Here is an 18,394-nt window from a genome sequence, read left to right as displayed (position 1 = left end):
GGCGCGTACACATGCGGCTTAGGTTTGAAAGCATTTCCTTCCTTTCAGCACCACTGAACAGGTACCTACACTCAACCATCCAGCGGAGTCGGTCTCACTAAAGGAAGCTGTGGGACTCCTGGAGTGTTCTTTGCCTACTTTGTAGGAAGTGCAGTATGTGCTTCCCATGAAATCATGACTCCCGAAACCACTTAGCATCATCAGCAATGCCAGTTACACTTCTCCGAAATGTGAGCATGTCACGGAGCTTTTACTAGGGTGATTATGAGCCTTTAAGGAAAAAAGATTCTCTGAACATCTTTTTGTTGCATGAGTTTTTATTACTTTAATTATCAACAGATTCCAATTCAAATGTTCTCGATCAAAATGATGGAAATATTTAAAATAAATGCAGATGGTAGTGGTAGAGGGGATGTCTGCTGTCAGTTGTCATTTTAAATAGCTGCCAATTTTACAGTAATCCTTTTGGGGAACAAACCTTAAGAATTAGAATTCCAGATGATTCCCAAATAGCTACTCACATTAGTTTTCATCTGCGTCTGATATAGATGGGTAGCAATGCCAAACTATAGTGTATTTTTTTCCATTTTCATTTTCCAAATAAATAAAGCTTTTTTAAGGAAATTTCCAATCATAAACTTGAGATGAATTGTCCCAACTGCAAGCCTTTTTCCAATTTTAGTGACTACTGTGGACTTTTCACCCCTCATTCCGGCGGTGTGTCTTGAGCCAGAGATTCTGCGGCTTATCCACAAGTTAGCCATCTTCTTTACAAAACTCATCCAAGTGTAACGACATAACTAGATGTTAGTGGAAGATGTATGGTATAAATTCAAACAAAAATGTGATTTATAAAATTTTCTCAAATTTCGGATAGTCTCACAAGTCAGTCAAGTTAACGGTACACCAGAATGTTCTCAAAATGAAGTATTTAGTTCTGATGTGCCCAGGGAATATATCACAACAGTTGAGGGCACAGGCTCGGCACGGGGGGCCTTGCCCTGACCCGTCCCCAACAGCAGCGCTGGCAGACCCCCCGGGCAGGGTGCACACCCGGCCACATGAAGCACTTGGTGTGGACCAGCACCATGGCTGAAGCATGAGCTCTGGAGCCAGACTCAGGGTTTAAGTCCCAGCTCCACTGCTCAGCAGTTCTGTCCATTTTACAGTAATCCTTTTGGGGAACAAATCTAGAAAAACACCCGGTGCCGACTGTGCACCTAAGTATTTCCTTTTATTGGTACAGCACCCTGTTGAATAGTTACTAGGACCTTGAGAGCAGGGCCAGCTCTGCGGTGTCATCCTGTGCAGTCACACGGGGTCCCATTCTAAGAAGGGCCCCATGCCTGGCCCCATTTTCTGCTGCTTTTACCTTGGAATTCTCGATCACTTCTGAATGAGGGACCCTACACTTAGAGTTTGCGTTGGGCCCCACTCACTCGGTCGCTGGACCCGCGCTTGAGGTAGACAGGACTACTGTCCACGCTCAGCCCCATCCTGTCCGCGCAGCTTTGGACAAGCGACGTTCCGTGTTCCCACCTGTAAACCACAGGCGCAGCTTCCCGGGAGGCCTTTCGCACGATAATGTGTAGGTGTGACTGGCGCCTACAAGCTCTTGGAAAGACACCTGCTGTTGTTATTAACATCTCCTGATGGAGCAGGTGGCCCAACAGTTTTGTCCTTCTCCTGCACATACATCTCTTGCTCACAAGTACAAGAAACTTTTCAGGGCAATTAATAGTTTGTTAAAAGTGCAGAATAAAATCATCAAACTCATCTGGAAAAATTAAGATATGTTTATGAGGGTCAAAGATCGCATCTTAACTGTTACAGAGGGAATATAGAATTTGAGGCTTCTGTAAATCTTAACGCTGGAGAAGTCCTTTGTTCTAGAAACCTAAACTAGCGCAGAATTCAGCTGACTTGAATTCGGGTAACAACTAATAAAACCCTTGGGAAATTTTTCAAATAAATATACGATTAATAAAAAGTAAGCTCAAAAACAAAAGAACGAGCACTGGAGACCACGCACACCCGGATACTTATCCGTAGCAAACTGTACCGACTCCACAGTGAACGGAGGAGGTATGACCTGTACGCGCTGAAGGCAGAGGGGAGGCAGCTAAGAGACCGCTGGGCACCACGATCCGTCTGCAACCTCTCAAATCTGGGTGATTACTTTTGTTGCTAATAAGACAATTCATGCTTCAACATGTGTTGTACGGCAGAAAGCAAAATATTTTTGTAGACTTTGATAACAAGTAAACACATTTTTTCAAACAAAAGTTAAAAGTCAAAATAACATATTGTTTTATAATTTAGAACAGGACAGAGTCACTCTCGATAAAGAAGGGTAAATAAAGCCTTCTAAAGAAAATTCGAGTACAGCATTTGTTTTGACAAAAATATAATTAATAAAAAATTATTTTATTTTACCTCTGTGAAATTAAGAACGTGTATTTTTATGACAGTGTCTTCTACTGGAAAAAACACTTGAGAATCCTCTTGACATCACAAGATACATTCTGATATATTTTTATATCCACCCTCCGAATTTTAACTTGTTAGGTAAGTACACTCTGGAGAGATAATCCGATGATAGGAAGGTCAAAGCTTGAATTTCTGCCTTCATTTTCGAGTCTGCCATTATTTCCATCTGTCAATGAAAGTAAAAGACAGTCCACAAGAGTCCTTAACACAGGTCTGTCCACCCAACAAATGTTTAAATCCAGACTTGGTTTATTCTCCCAAACCATGGGCAACAGTCTCCAGGGTCAGCTAGAATGTTCTAGAACTGCGACAGCTAAAAACATCAGGGGACCACCCGGGGGTAGATGCCTCCCATAATCAGGAATATTCTGGGGTCTTTGTAAGTCTTCTTCCCCCCCATGAACTGGGACATAGCCCTAGACCGTGGGTTTACCACTATTACGAGGACAGGAGCAGACCGGCCCCACCCAGGCGACCGTGCCTACCAGCACTCAGGATCGGCGTTTCAGCAGCCACGCACGGCCAACGACACTCACCTGAGTTGCTGGTCACGTAAAATTTTGAGGAGGATATTTTCAAAATAGTATGTGAACAGGTGCCACCGAAGTCACAGACAATAAAGCACACAACACTTGAACTTTACAAAGAAACATACTTCTTTTCTCCAACACGGCTGGCAGGTAATGTAAGGTCTCTTCAGGACACTGTCAAGTTTCATCTGGTCCCGTCTGGTCAGCGGGATTAAATTCTCTTTGGGTATGTTTAACCTAGAAAAGGCGGACGGAAAAATTAGTAAAACACAGTGTTCCTGAAACTTGAAGGTTGCATCTATTTCACTTGTGGTTACTGTACTTATTCCAAGAAATCGCAGAAGACACAGACAAGAAAGTCAGTGTGGATCCACTTTTACGTCCCAAGTTTTGGGGATCTGGCATTTCCCAGCCCGACAAGTGACCAAGTTCCCGTGGAAGCCTGCTCTGAGCCGCTGCTCTTCCCCGCATCACACTCACAGGACGGCGACAGCAAGAGCACCCCGAGTGCGCGGCCCCGAGGCAGGGCTCTGAGGCATCGAAGCAGCACTGAGGTCCAACACCTCGCTTGCCAAGTGGCCGAGTGACACAGCGAGATAGGAGTGGGCTTTTAGGTTCCCGAGTAGTCACATTGTGGTGTTCGGTGAGAATGTTCTGGGCCATGGAAGTGAGTTGTCACTTTTCACTTACTTGCACATGAATGCACGCGCGCGCGCGCGCACACACACACACACACACACACCTATCAAGTGCTAAATTTTGAAAAATAAAAGGTATTTTTATCTTGACGTGAGTTTAAAACATGGAACAGGAGAGGTCCAGGACACAGGGCATGGACGACGTCTGAAGTCACGAGCGCTGGGTTTCCCGGGACAGCCCCAGTGTCGGAGTCTTCTCCAGTGTCCCCGTAACTGACCACTTGCCAGTGGCAGCTCCTGGGTAGGGTGACAATCTGGCTGAAAGGAGACCTAGAGGACTTCCCTTGGGCCATGTTTCTGTGGCTACCCCCAGTTTTTTTATTTGGTTGACCATTTATTTGGAGTGACTTTTGAGAGAACCAGTGGAATTTACGAGTTGTGGCTGGAGCTCTCCAAGCCTTCCATCTTAACAAAGGTCAGATCATTTGTCCTGCATTGGTGTTAGAAATGCTTCACACAGTCGCCCCTAAGGGACCTTGACCATGATGCACAGCAAGCACTAAACTAACCAAAGCGTTGATTCACCAGAGTGCACATACTCAAAAATCAAAAATCAGATCTTTGCTCCTGTGCCCTCATTTCGTCAGAAGAGGCAACCACCCCAAACCTGTCCACATCCCACATCCGGGAAGCACCCCAACACCTGAGCTCGCGCCGGCCTGGAGGGACCCGACCGGTGCATGTAGGTTTGTTCTCAGGACCAGCTGAAGCTACAGGAAAATATTTTTACATGTCCCATCAGTGGAGGTGAACAAAAGCGATGTCCTGTGCTGAGGGACGGGTGGGCTCTACTCTCCAGGAAAAGCAAACTAACCAGCCTGCCCAGAGAGCGTCCAAACCTGGAGTGTGCGCATGCCCTCTGACCCAGCGACTCTGGGGAGTCAGCCTGCAGGACCAACTGAAGCCCTGGGCGAAGACTCAGTTACAGGAGGGCCCAGCAGAGCACTGTCCCTCAGAGCAGAGGCCTGGAAACCGCCCAGACATCTGACCTGAGCAACTGGCCGAACAAACACGGGCACACCCAGAATTTGAACTGGGAAGCGTAGGATGTCACAATGAGGCTATAGAAGAGAAACACATTCACTGACACAGGAAGTGACCTCACCACGCTGTGTGAGAAAGGAGATCACAAAATAATATTAGAAGATGAGCCTGTTTTTGTGAAAAGCTGTGATTGTGCACAGAAAATAATCTACAAAGGTAAAGCTATTCATCTGAAGGTCATTTTTACCTTGTTATGTAATTTTTTCTGTAATGAATGTATATATTAAACTCACCAGACTTTAGGTCCTCAAACTTTATGTAATCTTAAAATGAGATTTTGAAATTAAAAATTTAAATATAAAATTGATTCATATGTCAAATAATGTTTCAGTGAATACCATTTACTATCATCTATGTCTTATACTGTCTACATGTAATCAATTTCAAAATATCTTGACAGTAAAGGCCAAACAAAAGGTGCTCTCCAGCTACCTGCAGACCCAGTTCACCGAGTCCACTCAGGTGCCTCAGGAGCTGAGCAGAAAGAGTGACCCGAGTGCCCAACCACGCAACCCTGAGTCCCAGTGAGCGGTGCACACCGAAAGCATTAAGAGTTCTCCCTTGCGGTGACTTCTGAGGCTTAATGGGACATATTACAATGAGTCATCATTTTGAACAGCCCAGTTCTGCTAACCCGCCTGACCTTTTAATGTCCGAAGGGAGGAGACCGAGCCATCTAACAGCGGGAACGGTGAGGTTATGGGCTTCGAAGGACATCGACTACGACAGAGCAAAAGCGTATCAGAGAAGGCTAAATGGTGGACTGGCAGCACCCTTTTTTCTGCAGCCGAATCTTTCACTTATTAAGAAAGAACACTACGGACTTCAGGCCTCTAGAGCCCACAGAAGAAAGAACATCACCGAGCCCCCTGGGCCGGACTTCCAGCGGAGGTGTGCAAACTGCTCCACAGTGTTTCTGGACTGACGGTCTGTAGAACTGCGAAGGAGCCCTCGGACCTGCATGTGCTACTGGGGCTCTGTCACTCTCCCCACCCACTCTAAACACACGCGGCAGGGACACTCTAGGGGCACACCAGTGGCTCCCAAACTCAACCATGCGTCAGGACCACTGGAGGCCATCTTTAGAGATTCCAATTCAGCAGGTCTGGACAGGGCGTGAGATTTGCATGGCTTGTGAGTGCCCAGGAGACGCTGGTGCTGCGGTCAGGGACTGGCTTTGAAAGCGGTGGAGCCACGGTAGTTGCAGACCCCAGTGTGGAGGTGGGTGCTTGTGGCGGGAGGAAGGGGACCTGCCAAGGCAGGGATCCGGGCCACACATAAGGCTGAGTGTTTGTGACCAGACTGCGCTGCCTCCGGGGGCCCGAGGTTGCTCCCGGGGGCCCGAGGTTGCTCCCTCAGGCCCACGAAGTGGAGGGTCCCAAAGCCTCTGGCCCAGAGCCAACCCACGCTGTCGTCTGCAGTGGCGCTGGTTGCACTGGGAGCTTGGACCACAGCAGGGAAGCAGACTGGCCCTAGGCTAGGATAGCAGCTCCCCTGGTACTTTGGGGGGCCCTCCACTTACTAGGGGCTGGTAAGTAAGGACAGAAATAACCCCAATGAATGTAAAATATCTCGAGAGTGGAAAAAAAAAAACCCTTTTCTGTACTTACCATAGATCCGTACTTATAAATGCACATTATTTCTATCCCTGTTGAGAGAGTTAAGTTTAAAATTAGGCTTCTTGTACATTACAGGTTAGATCACTTTCACTCTCAAATTAAGTCTAACATCTGCAGATTTTTATTTTTGTGGACGCTAACCAACGAAAACTTACGGTTCAGGTTAGTATGGCTAAACGGCAATAAGTCGCCTCAAATGACTGTAGTCATTAATTCTGATCTAAGAATCATATTCCTTTAAAACAGTTGTGGCACTGCTCCAAGAGCAGAAAGGCACAAAACTATAAGCGTGATTTAGTTGTGACAGTTTCAAAGCCGCGTGACAAGTTACCGTGCGGATCGGCGTCCACAAGAGTGACCGTGGGGATGTGAAAGGTGTCCCACAGCTTCCTGACCAGAAGTCTGGTGTTCAGGTCGGGCACTCCCTTCCCCTGAAAGCAAGATTGCGGTGACGCATTTTACTCCCAGAAGAGTCAGATCTATAAAACAACGTTGTCATAGCAGTGATGACGTAAGAGTTGGATCCCCTCACCTCAAAGTGCAGGTGCTGGGAGACAGGTGTGGACTGAAAAACCCACGACACGGACAGCACAGCGGGCTGAAAAAGCCCCCGCGCACTCACCCGGACTCGGTGCTGCCAGCCCAAGGGCAGACTTCAGCAGATGCAGTGAGAATAAACACCCGAACTACAGAGATGTTTGCCGCAGCGCTGTTTAAAAATGGCAAAAATGCTACAAACAGCCATAGTCTCTCAACAGGGACACGGAGGGGCAGTGCCACACAGTGGTAGCATGACATGTGCCAGCCGTGGGGCCCGACAGCCCGCGCCGACGCCTGGGCTCTGCGGCTGCTCAGCAGCACGAACCTGAGCAAACCCCCGAACCCCTGCAGTTCGCGGCTGCGTGACGCCTTCTGAGACCGCATGGGAATTAAATCATTTGGTAACTATAAAGCACTCAGGAGAGTACCTGGCTAAAATTTAGGATTCGGGAACCCACGCAGTGGAGTAACACTGTGGAGCCATTAGAATAGACATGTAGGAAAGCAACTCCCGAGCATCGCAGTGGTGTGGAGAGAAAGGCCGACTGCAGGGGAGCCCTGGGCAGGGGAGAAGTGAGTGGGGGTAAGGACGGGCTTCCTGTTGGATGGCTTCGAGTCTGAACTCCCTCTCTGCCCACCATTCGTGGGTGACACTGGGAGAGCTCCTTGGTCTCTCTGTGGCTTCATTAAAAGTCGAGATCACCACGCCTCTCGCTCGGAGCTATAGCACTACAGCAATGTGGAGCTGGCCTCCCTGTGTCCGAGTCCTGGTTTTGTGGTGGATACCTTCCTGTGCCCCGGTGCCCTGACATTCAAATGGGGTGATGGTAGTGCCCACTTCATAAAGTGAATGAGAGACTTCACACACTGTTATGTGACAAACCATGGTAACTGTGGACTCTATTCTGTAAAGGGCTCGGGATCTGGGCACACGGGGACCACTCAGTGAATGGCAGTGTGCTTTCCTTTTCTCTTTGGGAAAGGGAACACATGTCTGTGGTGGAGTCAGAGCACCCAAGGATGCCCAGTGACCAATCTAACCCTTCAGAGGCAGCCGCATGGACTCTGCCTCCAGGGACCAGCGATGGGACCAGATGTGATTCAACTCCCAGGGCTGCACAGAGGTCCTGGCCTCGGCACTTCCCTTGCATGTGCCAGACTGGCTTCCAGTCTGCCCAGCACAGTGTGAAAGGTCAAGAGGACGGGCCGAAGAATGAGCCATAGAGTGCGCCCAGCAATGACCACTTCAGGGGTTCGAAGACAACCTCTGATGTTTTTGAGGTCTCTGTCTGAACTTTGTCTCAACTTCAAAGTAGGCACCACCCCAACGCTCTGCTCCCATCCCCTGTTCTGGAACTACACTCACAACTCTCCCACGAAGAACCTACCCTTCCTGCTGCTTGTCCTGCAGCTCTCAACCGGCCGTGTGGCTGCACACGTCACACCAGGGCTACGGGACTCATCCTCACCTCCCGAGTCACTACGTCCTTCAGAATTGGCCTCGGGATGTCCTTTGTTTCAGCCTCTCTCCTTAGCCAGTCCTCTTCCTTCCTCACACCAGACAGCCTCCTGCCTGGCTCCCCGGCTGATGATGAGGCCGTCGCCCACTTCCTCCCCAGTCCCAGCCTGTCTGGGAGTGCCTCCTGGGACCCAGGCTGCTTCCCCGGACTCCCTGCAGCTGCCCCACACCCTGCCTCCACAACACACAGCTCACAGTCACTACGATGACTGTGGGTGTAGGAAGCCACGCTAAGTTTGAGTGAGTAAGCTTTTTTCCTTTCTAAACCTAGGTTTTTATAAAGATCTATAAAAGCAGGAGAGCGCCAGCCAGGATAGGGCAGGGAATTATCATTCCACCCGCCCACACCCCGAGCATCCTTTGTCCCCACCACTTTCTGCCCGACCCCAGCGCCCGTCATCCACCGCCCCAGCCCAGTGAACCACCCAAGGCCCCCTGTGGCAGGACGCACGCACACTCCCCTGTGCTAACCGATCCAGCAGTGCCCTGTGTGGTATCTCAGTGCCCTTTTCTCTGCTCTTTGCTGGTCTTTGAACACTTCTGTTTTTTAAAACGCAGGCTCTCACCATACCATGGCCCAGACAAGTGACCCCCTGGGGAGGCCAGGCGGGGGCACCTGAAGCCCACGCGCCCTCACGGTGGTTTTAGGAAATTGCTGGTGTTTACAGATCAGGTCCACTGCCTTGATTTAAATGTTTTTAAATATGCTTGTTCATTTTAGAGACAGAGGAAGGGGGAGAGTGCAGAAAACAGTGATGTGAGAGAGAAATGGGAATTGGTTACCTCTCATATGCACCCTGATCGGAGACTGAACCCACAACTAGGTATGGGCCTTGACCGGGAGTCAAACCTACAACCTTTTGGTGTACAGGACAACGCTCCCATCGACTGAGCCACCTAACCTTGATTTTGACCAGATTAGACTCTGTTTAAATAAATAAACATCTCTGAGCCCTGGCTGGGCAGCTCAGTTTGTTAGAATGTGATACACCGAGGTTGCAGGCTCAGTCCCTGGTCAAGGCACATACCCAGAAGCAACCAACGAGTGCGGAAAATACTGGGACTGCCCCCTGGCAGATCAATGTCTCCCTTTCTTTCTCCCCTACCCTCCAAAAATCAATTAAAAAGATTAAATAGACACCTTAGAAATTCTTGTCTATGACCCAAAAGATGCATCACACTGACAAAAGAATGTTATCCAAGCTGTAGAGAGGACATCATAGGCCCCACTTATGAGTCGCCAGAGAACGACGTTAGTCTTGGAATTGTAGTAAAGATAGATAACATACTGTGACCATGATGCATGGAGACATTTTGCTGCAAAAGTTGTCATCTAGCAGTCGCTGAAATGTCGCATCTTTTTCTACAATTAATAGAAATTTTGCATCTGTAATTAAATCTGTGAAGTTAAGGTGGACAAATTTAAGGCAGGAGTATTTCAATTTAACCAACTAAATAATTCTATAGATCAATTAGATCAATAAATCTAGATCCATTCTAAAGCAGCTATAGGCACAGTATTTTCATTTTTCCCTTGAAATATGTAACACATATTTACTCATGTATGTAGTTATCTGTCTCTCCTAGTGTATGGTGAGCTCATAAAAGAATCCCACAGAAGGGACCACAGCATGTGCATCTTGGCCACTGCAGGGCCTAGCTTGGTGGTTACATACAGAATGCTTAATTCATCACAATAACGAATGAATGAACCTTCCAGGAGTTTAAATAGCCTTTCCATTCAAAGGATACTCCAGATTCCTTGAATATTAGATGGTACAGCAACAGCCTAATTAACAAAACAAGACAGTTTTAATTTAATTTAATTTTTTAATATTTTATTTATTTATAGAGAGAGGGAAGGGGAAAGAGTGGGAGAGAAACATCAGTATGTGGTTGCCTCTCATGTGTCCCCTACTGGGGACCTGGCCTGCAACCCAGGCCTGTGCCCTGACTGGGAATCGAACCGGCGACTCTTTGCTTCACAGGCCCGCGTTCAATCCACTGAGCTATACCAGCCAGGGCTGACAGTTTTTATTTGAGATAAAATGAAAGTATAATCACATTCCTAAATTTATCACAAAAGTCCTATATTTTCATTTAAAAAATATACCTGCCATCAGAAGTTTACGCCTCAGTACAAAAACAACAGGAAATATTTATTCTTCAGTAAGAAAACAGACACAAGACCCAAGCCACTTCCCAGCAGGTGAAAACTTCATAGGAATGCTGAGGATAACTTTCTGGCTTAGAAGCAGAAACGGAGGAGGGAACGACTTCCTTGGGCAGGGGGCCTTGCAGACTCCACACCCTGTTCCCCTTTCCAAACCGGCGGCCGGCCGGTTCACACTGCTCCTTTGGTACCGCGGGCCTCCCACTAACAAAGCTGAGCTAAATAGTTTAGTTTTAGGCATATTAATTTCAGAACCGGAAAGTTTTTTAAAGAAATTTTGTTATTTATTTATTTATTTTTAGAGAAGGGAAGAGAGGGAGAAAGAGAGGAAAAGAAACATTAATGTGTGGTTGCCTCTCACATGCCCCCTACTGGGGACCTGACCAGCAACCCAGGCCTGTGCCCTGACCTGGAATCGAACCAGTGACCCTTTGATTTCCAGAATGGCATTCAATCCAGTGAGCCACAGCAGCCAGGGCCAGAACCAGGTTTACCTAAATAAACTAAAGATTACCTAAAGCACCATGCTAAAATGACCAAGCCACTCTCGACCTGAAAACAACAGTCCATTTTAAAAAGAAATACGTACATTTACTTCAATGACACTTGACAAGTGGCACATTTTAAAACTATACCTATTCCTACACCTATTTGTCCCTCAGTTTTATTTCATAACCTTAAGCTCCACACTACGTAATGAGTAGAAAACAGAACTCGCTCCTAAACGCGGGGTGGAAAGGGGGCCACGTGTGAGAGCGCGCGAGGCCACTCACCGTGGCGCAGCCGCAGTGCACTTTGGTGCCGTCTTCCTCCATGTACCTCAAGTTGCCGGCGACTAAACCTTTTGATGTAGATAACTAAAAAAAAGGCATATTTGAAAGCTTTTTCACAAATATATTTTATGCTGCAGTCATTCCTCATGTGCACCTGCTAATATATGCACTTTTAGCTTAGTTTGTAATTTAAGAAGCAAAGGAGAAAATATGTAAGCATATTTAGAAATGAAAAATATTTGGCAATTCATCTATTTTGGTCCCATTCTTCCAGGGAAATACTGAAAATAGATATTTAAATTTATAGTGAGAAAAATATAGTATCAAAAATATCAAAAGAAGGCACAGATCGCATTTATTTTTCCATTATAATTTTTATACAAGCATTTGGTCTGAAAAGGAAATGTCTAGCATTAAATGCCACTTACTACATGCAGACACCTCCTCGGCACCTTCAGCATACAGGAAATGTCATCGATGGCGCTGTCCACGGTGGCCTGACTACCAAAGAGCTGGCTGTCGGTGTAATATATGTCTCTGTGAGAATTCAGAACTTGATCAGCACGTTCTGTTTGAATATGACAGGTGCTGCGGTCGTACTTCAAGAAGCTTTAACTAGATGAAACGCACAGCAGTCTACCGTGTGGGTAAATGTAATCTATTACCCACAGTCTAGTTGGACGTAACTTTGCAAAACATGTAATGGAAGTTAATCTCGCTAAATCTTGCATTGCGTTTTTAAAATTACTGATTTATTTATTTTTAGAGATTTCATCTATTTACCCTTACAGAGAGGGGGAAGGAGGGAGAAAGAGAGGGCGAGAAAATCAATGTATCACAGATACGTTGAGCAGCTGTCTCTTACATTCCCCCAATGGGGGACTCGGCCTGCAACCCAGGCATGTGGCCTGACTGGGACTCGAACTGGGGACCTTTCAGTTCACACGCCGACACTCAATCCACCAAGCCACACCAGTCAGGCCTCACACTGCATTTTAAAGAACAATTTACCAGAACAATGCATTTACCTTTTGGTTGCGTAAGTGTCGCTCTGTACTAGTTTATAAATCATGGACAGTATTTTAAGAATTAGAGCTGGAAAATAAGATGCAATAAATGAGTTACTCATCACTTCTCTAATTCAAAACATTTAACAGTCACCAGTTATTTTCCATAATATTACAAAAATTATCTTTCCAAAACAGAAGTGTTAAGTACAGAATATAATTGCCTGAAGAATCAGGTAGAATTACTGCTCAATGAACAGCAAAACTGAGACAATATTTTTCCACTGAATCATGTACCTTGAAAATTTATTTTGGAATTACAATTTACTTCCATGGTTAATGACAATACAAAATTCTATAAATTTATTTCAAGTATGATGGTGATTTATTAAAGAACAAGTAAAATTATTGAACTAGGAATAACAAAAACCTGAAAGTAACCACATTCATTTAGTACCAAAAGTTAAGAAAGACTGACTTACCAAAATTTCTAACTGATTTTGGTGAATCACTTTTGATCTTTCTTGTGGTGCAATGAGGCGCCATCTGAAGACCCACAGAATCTTCAAACCTGTCGTTTTTTTTTAAAGAAAGGAAGTAAAATAAAAAACAATTAGGTTCTGGATTTCAAACAATATACACGTAATGCCCTCTTCTGTGTGATTCAAGTCATTTCTTTGTGGTGTAGGCGTTAACGCTTCAGGATAGCCTAGGTTGTGAGCTTAGATAACGCCAGGTGACATTTGGGTAATTAGTGTGGTGACATATAAAGGCACTAAAAAAGTGTTTAAAATGGATGAATTATAGACCTTCATTATGATGTATGTGTGCGCCTGTGTGTTTCTTTCCTGGGAAGACATTCAGTGTATGTGAAACTATTTTCAAATATTTCACAATTAGCATTCTGCTGATTTCAACAACTTACTCAATGATTTTACTCAATTTATTAAGTTTTAAAATATTTTATTTCTGATTTACCTCCCCAGTTAGATGAAATGAAAACATTTCTACTAGGTTGTTAAAGTGAACTACCGAGCCTGTCCCAAAGGGGGCAGAAGGCACCAGGCAAACAGGCTGGCTGTCGGGGCTTCAGGGCTTGTTGCAATCCATCTTGCAAAACACGAAGCACAATATGATTCAAAAGCTTAGATTTTAAGCTCTATAATTCGTTATATTGATCCTAAAAGAATACTTAGTGACTCTCAGCCTCAAAATTACTTCCATTCTGTTTCTATGACTTTCCTGGAGAACTACTTTTGCAGTGTTGTTCATTATTTATTGGAAAGATTCTACAGGCTGAGGAGCTCAGAAAAACAAACTACATAACTAGGTTCCAGGACTTTGATTAAGCTGTTTGCTGATTTTACCCTCTTGGACACGTGACTTAGCAGGGGAAGACCTGTTAGGAGAAAGAGCCTTGGGAACGTGCTCTGTGTTCAGGACACATTTATCTTCCTCTCCATATCGGGATTGGCTGTAGGTCCCCAGAACAAGTGGTCTGCTTTCTTGGTATGGATGAAAATTCCCCTTTGAGTGCTGGAAAGCTTAGATCTAAGTTGGGAGCCTATTTTTAGCAGGACTGTAAGACTTTATCACACGCATTTTGAATCCCAACCTCTTCCGGAGCTCTATTCCTTCTTCCTAGCATTGCTTTCCCTCCGCCTTATCTTCGCACCTACTTCTAGTTTACTTAACCAGCCCATGTGGTATGTACACTATAAAATCCCTTAAATCCTTTTTGGCAGGGGTAAAAGCAACTTTAAAAATCCGACGAGAGTTCTAACTTCAGTGAATTCAAATAATGACACAGATACTGCATTTAAAAATATAAAAAATGCAAACGCCCACTTTATATTTCCCCAGGTCGATCTGTTGTCTACCGTGAACGCAGGTGCTTCGTTTCTTGCCAAGCTCGTGATTATATCTTGGATAATATTTTCGATCGATGCAAGAACCTCAGAACTGAAACAATAAACACGCCGTGATTCTATCTTAATTCTAAATTAGGCCTTTACAACAGGCAACCTTTCCCCAGACCAGCACTGAAATTAAATAGTTGTGCCACTGGTTGTTTTTTTAAGCCTCAGGAACCCATGTCGGTAATGCCTCCCCCAAAATGCCGACATCAGTGTGGCTTAACAGACATTTCATCTGCTTGTAATTTTACTTTTCAAACAATTACCCATTGAAGTAGTATTTCCCTTTTAGATGAATGACTAGACAATTCAACTTATAAATACATTTGAATCTACCTTTCATATTAACCTATTTAAATACAAACTTGTTGGCTTTACCTACTACTGTTTCCATTTAAAATGATGTCATACTGGCTTTGAATTTAATTCCCAAAACTGCAGTGCAAAAGTATGCGTGTCTCAAAAGAAACACTTCTTTTGTAGCTAATTACTCTAATTGATCTCATGCTTTAAACTGGCTCTTTTGAATGTTAGTGACTAAAAAAACGTTTTCATCGCTGCCACGGAAAGACTTGGCAGCGATGAGGCCACTTCACAGCGAACTATTAATACCGAGCCCAGTTTTCTGTCAGCTGACTTTTAATTTCACCAGCCATCGGCCCTGAAACAATGCTGTTCAGTCCCAAATACTGTTAGCACGGTGCCTGGGACGGCACAGCGAATCCAGCACACGGGCAAAACGCGGACGCTTCTAAATTCCACCAGAACTTGCTCTTTGGAACCACACGTAACAGAAACTGAAATCTAAAACATTTAATATTTTCTAATATTGGCCTGTAAAAACGGACTCAAATATTCATTTTTCCCAGTTATACACGCACGCACGCACACACACACACACGTTGCAGGACCAACTCCGAGATACAATCAGATTAATTTACATCTGAAATGTAAGCAGCGGACTTCCACTCCCTCATCCTCATAAATTCCCCCTCAAACTAAATCCTTATGCAAAAGTTTGTTTGCTTGCGGGTTTTTCTTTCCTTTCCTTTCCTTTTTTCCCCCCTCCGATAGTTAGTCTGGGCTTAAAAATAAAAGACAGCCATTTACTTAGGCTGCAAAGCTTTGCTGATACGCCAGAAAAGCAGATCAAAGGGGCAGCACAACAGAGCGTTTTCGGTGAAGGTGGGCGATACCACGGCCACATTTTCTGTCCTTCGTTCCAAGTCGGGCAGGACGTTCCACGCTGTGACATGGGTATCGGCCCCGCGCCCTGAGCTTTCATTTGCTATTAAAGAAACCACCTAAAATATGTACCCTGTCTCCACTTCCAAGACAGGAAAACCGTTGTTTTATTATAAACCACTTAAATCGTGTTGACTTCCTTGTTCATTTGGACGAAACACATTTATTGAGAACTCACAACATTCATTTTTNGCCACATTTTCTGTCCTTCGTTCCAAGTCGGGCAGGACGTTCCACGCTGTGACATGGGTATCGGCCCCGCGCCCTGAGCTTTCATTTGCTATTAAAGAAACCACCTGAAATATGTACCCTGTCTCCACTTCCAAGACAGGAAAACCGTTGTTTTATTATAAACCACTTAAATCGTGTTGACTTCCTTGTTCATTTGGACGAAACACATTTATTGAGAACTCAGAACATTTCATTTTTCTCTCGCGCTCTCTTCCAAAAAAAAAGGCACAAAAATTCAAGTTTAAATTTTATCCAAAAAAAAAAAATCCTCCCCCCCCCAACCCCCCGCCAATTATGCCCTGGACTCCCCGACCCAAAAGGATCTCAGGCCACCTCGAGCCCAGCTACGGGAGGGACGCTCCTGGAACATTCTAGAAGGCGGGGGGGGGGCGGGCTGTCACTAGGCTTTTTGGAGTTTAATAAGAATGAAAAGCAGGAAAGGGAAGGAGCACTAAGGGAGGCGCCTTCTTGGGGTTCAGGGCTGGCTGGCCAAGGAACCCCCCCACCTGCAGTGGCGTCAACATCAGGGAGGCAGCCTTCGGCCTCTAATATAGAAAGACCGGAGGCTGCAACCGGACATTTCCCCGCACGGCACCTCCAACCCCCGCCCCGCCCCCGGCCGTGCCCCACCCCCCGCGGAGCCCTAGTACCTGGAGGCCAGCCGGGTCCCCACGCCCGCGGGCTCCCCACCGCCTCTCCTCAGGGCGGCCAGCAGGGAAGCCCTGTGCTGGTCCAGAGCCTGGAAGAACGAGGGCTCGGGCCCCATGGGCGCAAAGGCCATGAAGATGGACTGCGATGGAAAAGCTCCGAGCGCAGGAATCTGACTGAGCCCCAAATGGCGCGCGCTTACCGACGGGCTTTTCCCGCGCTTCCCGGTTGAGGCCTCTTGCGCAGGCGCACACCTTACCCTCCGGAGGCCCGCTGGATGGACGCATGCGCGTAGCACCTCCTGTTGGGTGGCGGGCGCACGCGCGTACAGGGCACTCGAGGTCACCCTGGAGGGACAACGTGTCGGGTCCTTCCTGGGGAGTAGTCTGGCAAAGAACGGGGATCCGCAGGGAGTGCGTGGGGTATTGGACCCAGATTTCATTGAAGTGGTTTCCCGTTTTTGTTTTTTTGGCTGTGTAGGGAAAACAGGGCCAGAGATTCGCCCTTGGGACAAAGAGTTGTGGCGACTCAGTGGTGTGGCCGGCGCAATGCTAGGCACAGGGCTCAGGTTCCAGGTGCACAGGTCTTGCATCTGGGGGATAATGTCCTTGAGAAAGGACGGTGGGGACAGACCCTGGAGAAACTTGGCTCCCAGGCTCATGAGTCTGATCCCACCTGAACCAGGATGGGGAGACTTTGCCGGAGAAAAGCCCCCTGGTGGCAGCCCCACTGAGAAAGATATTTGTTCCCTCAGTTCCTGGTTATTGCATTGTTTTGAAACAAAACCTGCTTCCCCATCATCTATAATAATGGGCTTCCTCTGTTCATAATGATGGCTGCCCGTGCCAGGCACTGTGCTGAGTTATCACAGATACTTGCTCACCCTCTACCCTGGGCAAGGGAGTGTTAGGTAGTGAGGATACAGCAGTGAACAAAGCGGGCAGAATCCTCCCTCGTTCTTGGCTGGTTGCAGGGATGGGGCCTGGGATTAATAGGTGAACACAGGAGTAATTAAGTGGCGGGATCAGAGGTGGACTTACATCAACAACCCCAAGTGGTAGACATTCTTATCCCCATTTTACAGTTGCGGAAACGGAGGCATGGGGAGGCTGGGCAATTTGTGCAGGATCGAATCACAGCAAATGATGGAGCTGAGAAGCAGATCTTGACTCTAGGTCTGAATTCTTGGTGCTAGGATACGAGGCACTGCTGATGGTCTGGCTGGGGACAGATCATAACTGTGCGGAGGTGCCTTTGGTGATGGAGCGATGGCCCTGGCCTCAGGTCGCTCATCATTCAGGTGAGGGCATTGTAGCAGGTGGTCTCTCCTTTGTCACCATCAACCAGGAACAAACAAATAAAGGCCTTTGAAGGGAGAAGCCCAACCAAGGACATCCATGAGATGGGTTGTCTGGGAGGTGTCTCTCTCCTGGAACCAGAACCATCCGTGCCCTTGTCTCTGCGTCTTGTGAGGACAGACCCCTGTGTTTCGTGTGTCACCCTACTCTGCCAGGAGACAGTGGCCTCCCTAAATCTGACATGAAATGAAAGGTCCTGAGCTGGGTGGGGGTGGGGCAGAGCGGGGGCACGGGCAGCAAGTCAAAACAGTCAAGGGAACAAGCGCATGATAAGCTTGGCATTCCTGCAGGGAGAAACCACCAGGTGAGGCCTTGGAAGATTCCCACTGTGGCGGAGCAAAGCGGGAGGCATTAGTGCACCACCCCCAGGCAGCTGTGGCTCTGCCTCCAGGTAGCCAGCCCCAGTCAGGTAACTTGCATGCATGGTATGTGCACCGCCTCCTCGCCACATTCCCTGGGCTGTGAGAGGGAACCAGGAAAGCATTGTAGCAACAGGCTGCAGGCAGACCGGGCAGATGCCACTTTCCAGGGCAGTGCCCCCCGGCACACGATACTGAGTTCTCTCTTCCTGTGGGCTGGCTGTGCTGAGTATGGAGACGGTGC

General features: G+C 46.8%; 1 protein-coding gene across 2 annotated transcripts; it reads right to left on the bottom strand.

Moving 5' to 3' along the window:
* Window positions 1-2,536: 2,536 nt before the first annotated feature.
* On the bottom strand, window positions 2,537-16,566 carry SPO11 (SPO11 initiator of meiotic double strand breaks). 2 transcript variants are annotated; one of them, XM_037059842.1, is made up of 13 exons: window positions 16,436-16,566; window positions 14,242-14,355; window positions 12,876-12,964; window positions 12,415-12,481; window positions 11,815-11,923; window positions 11,387-11,470; window positions 10,193-10,229; window positions 9,730-9,839; window positions 6,713-6,812; window positions 6,373-6,410; window positions 5,406-5,482; window positions 3,146-3,257; window positions 2,537-2,656 (listed from the first exon to the last, which is right to left on the bottom strand). In XM_037059842.1, the coding sequence occupies exons 1-13, from the start codon at window positions 16,564-16,566 to the stop codon at window positions 2,537-2,539; spliced, it is 1,188 nt and encodes a 395-aa protein (XP_036915737.1). The 2 variants fall into 2 exon arrangements, with proteins under 2 accessions (XP_036915737.1, XP_036915738.1); XM_037059843.1 differs by lacking the exon at window positions 14,242-14,355.
* Between the last annotated feature and the right edge of the window lie 1,828 nt (window positions 16,567-18,394).

The sequence above is a fragment of the Sturnira hondurensis genome, unplaced genomic scaffold, assembly GCF_014824575.4.
Source record: "Sturnira hondurensis isolate 20B ecotype Veracruz unplaced genomic scaffold, ASM1482457v3 Scaffold0011378, whole genome shotgun sequence".
In the NCBI taxonomy this organism is placed as follows: Eukaryota; Metazoa; Chordata; class Mammalia; order Chiroptera; family Phyllostomidae; genus Sturnira; species Sturnira hondurensis.
Note: the sequence above shows the minus strand (reverse complement) of the source record. Positions and strands in the feature narration are given on the sequence as shown.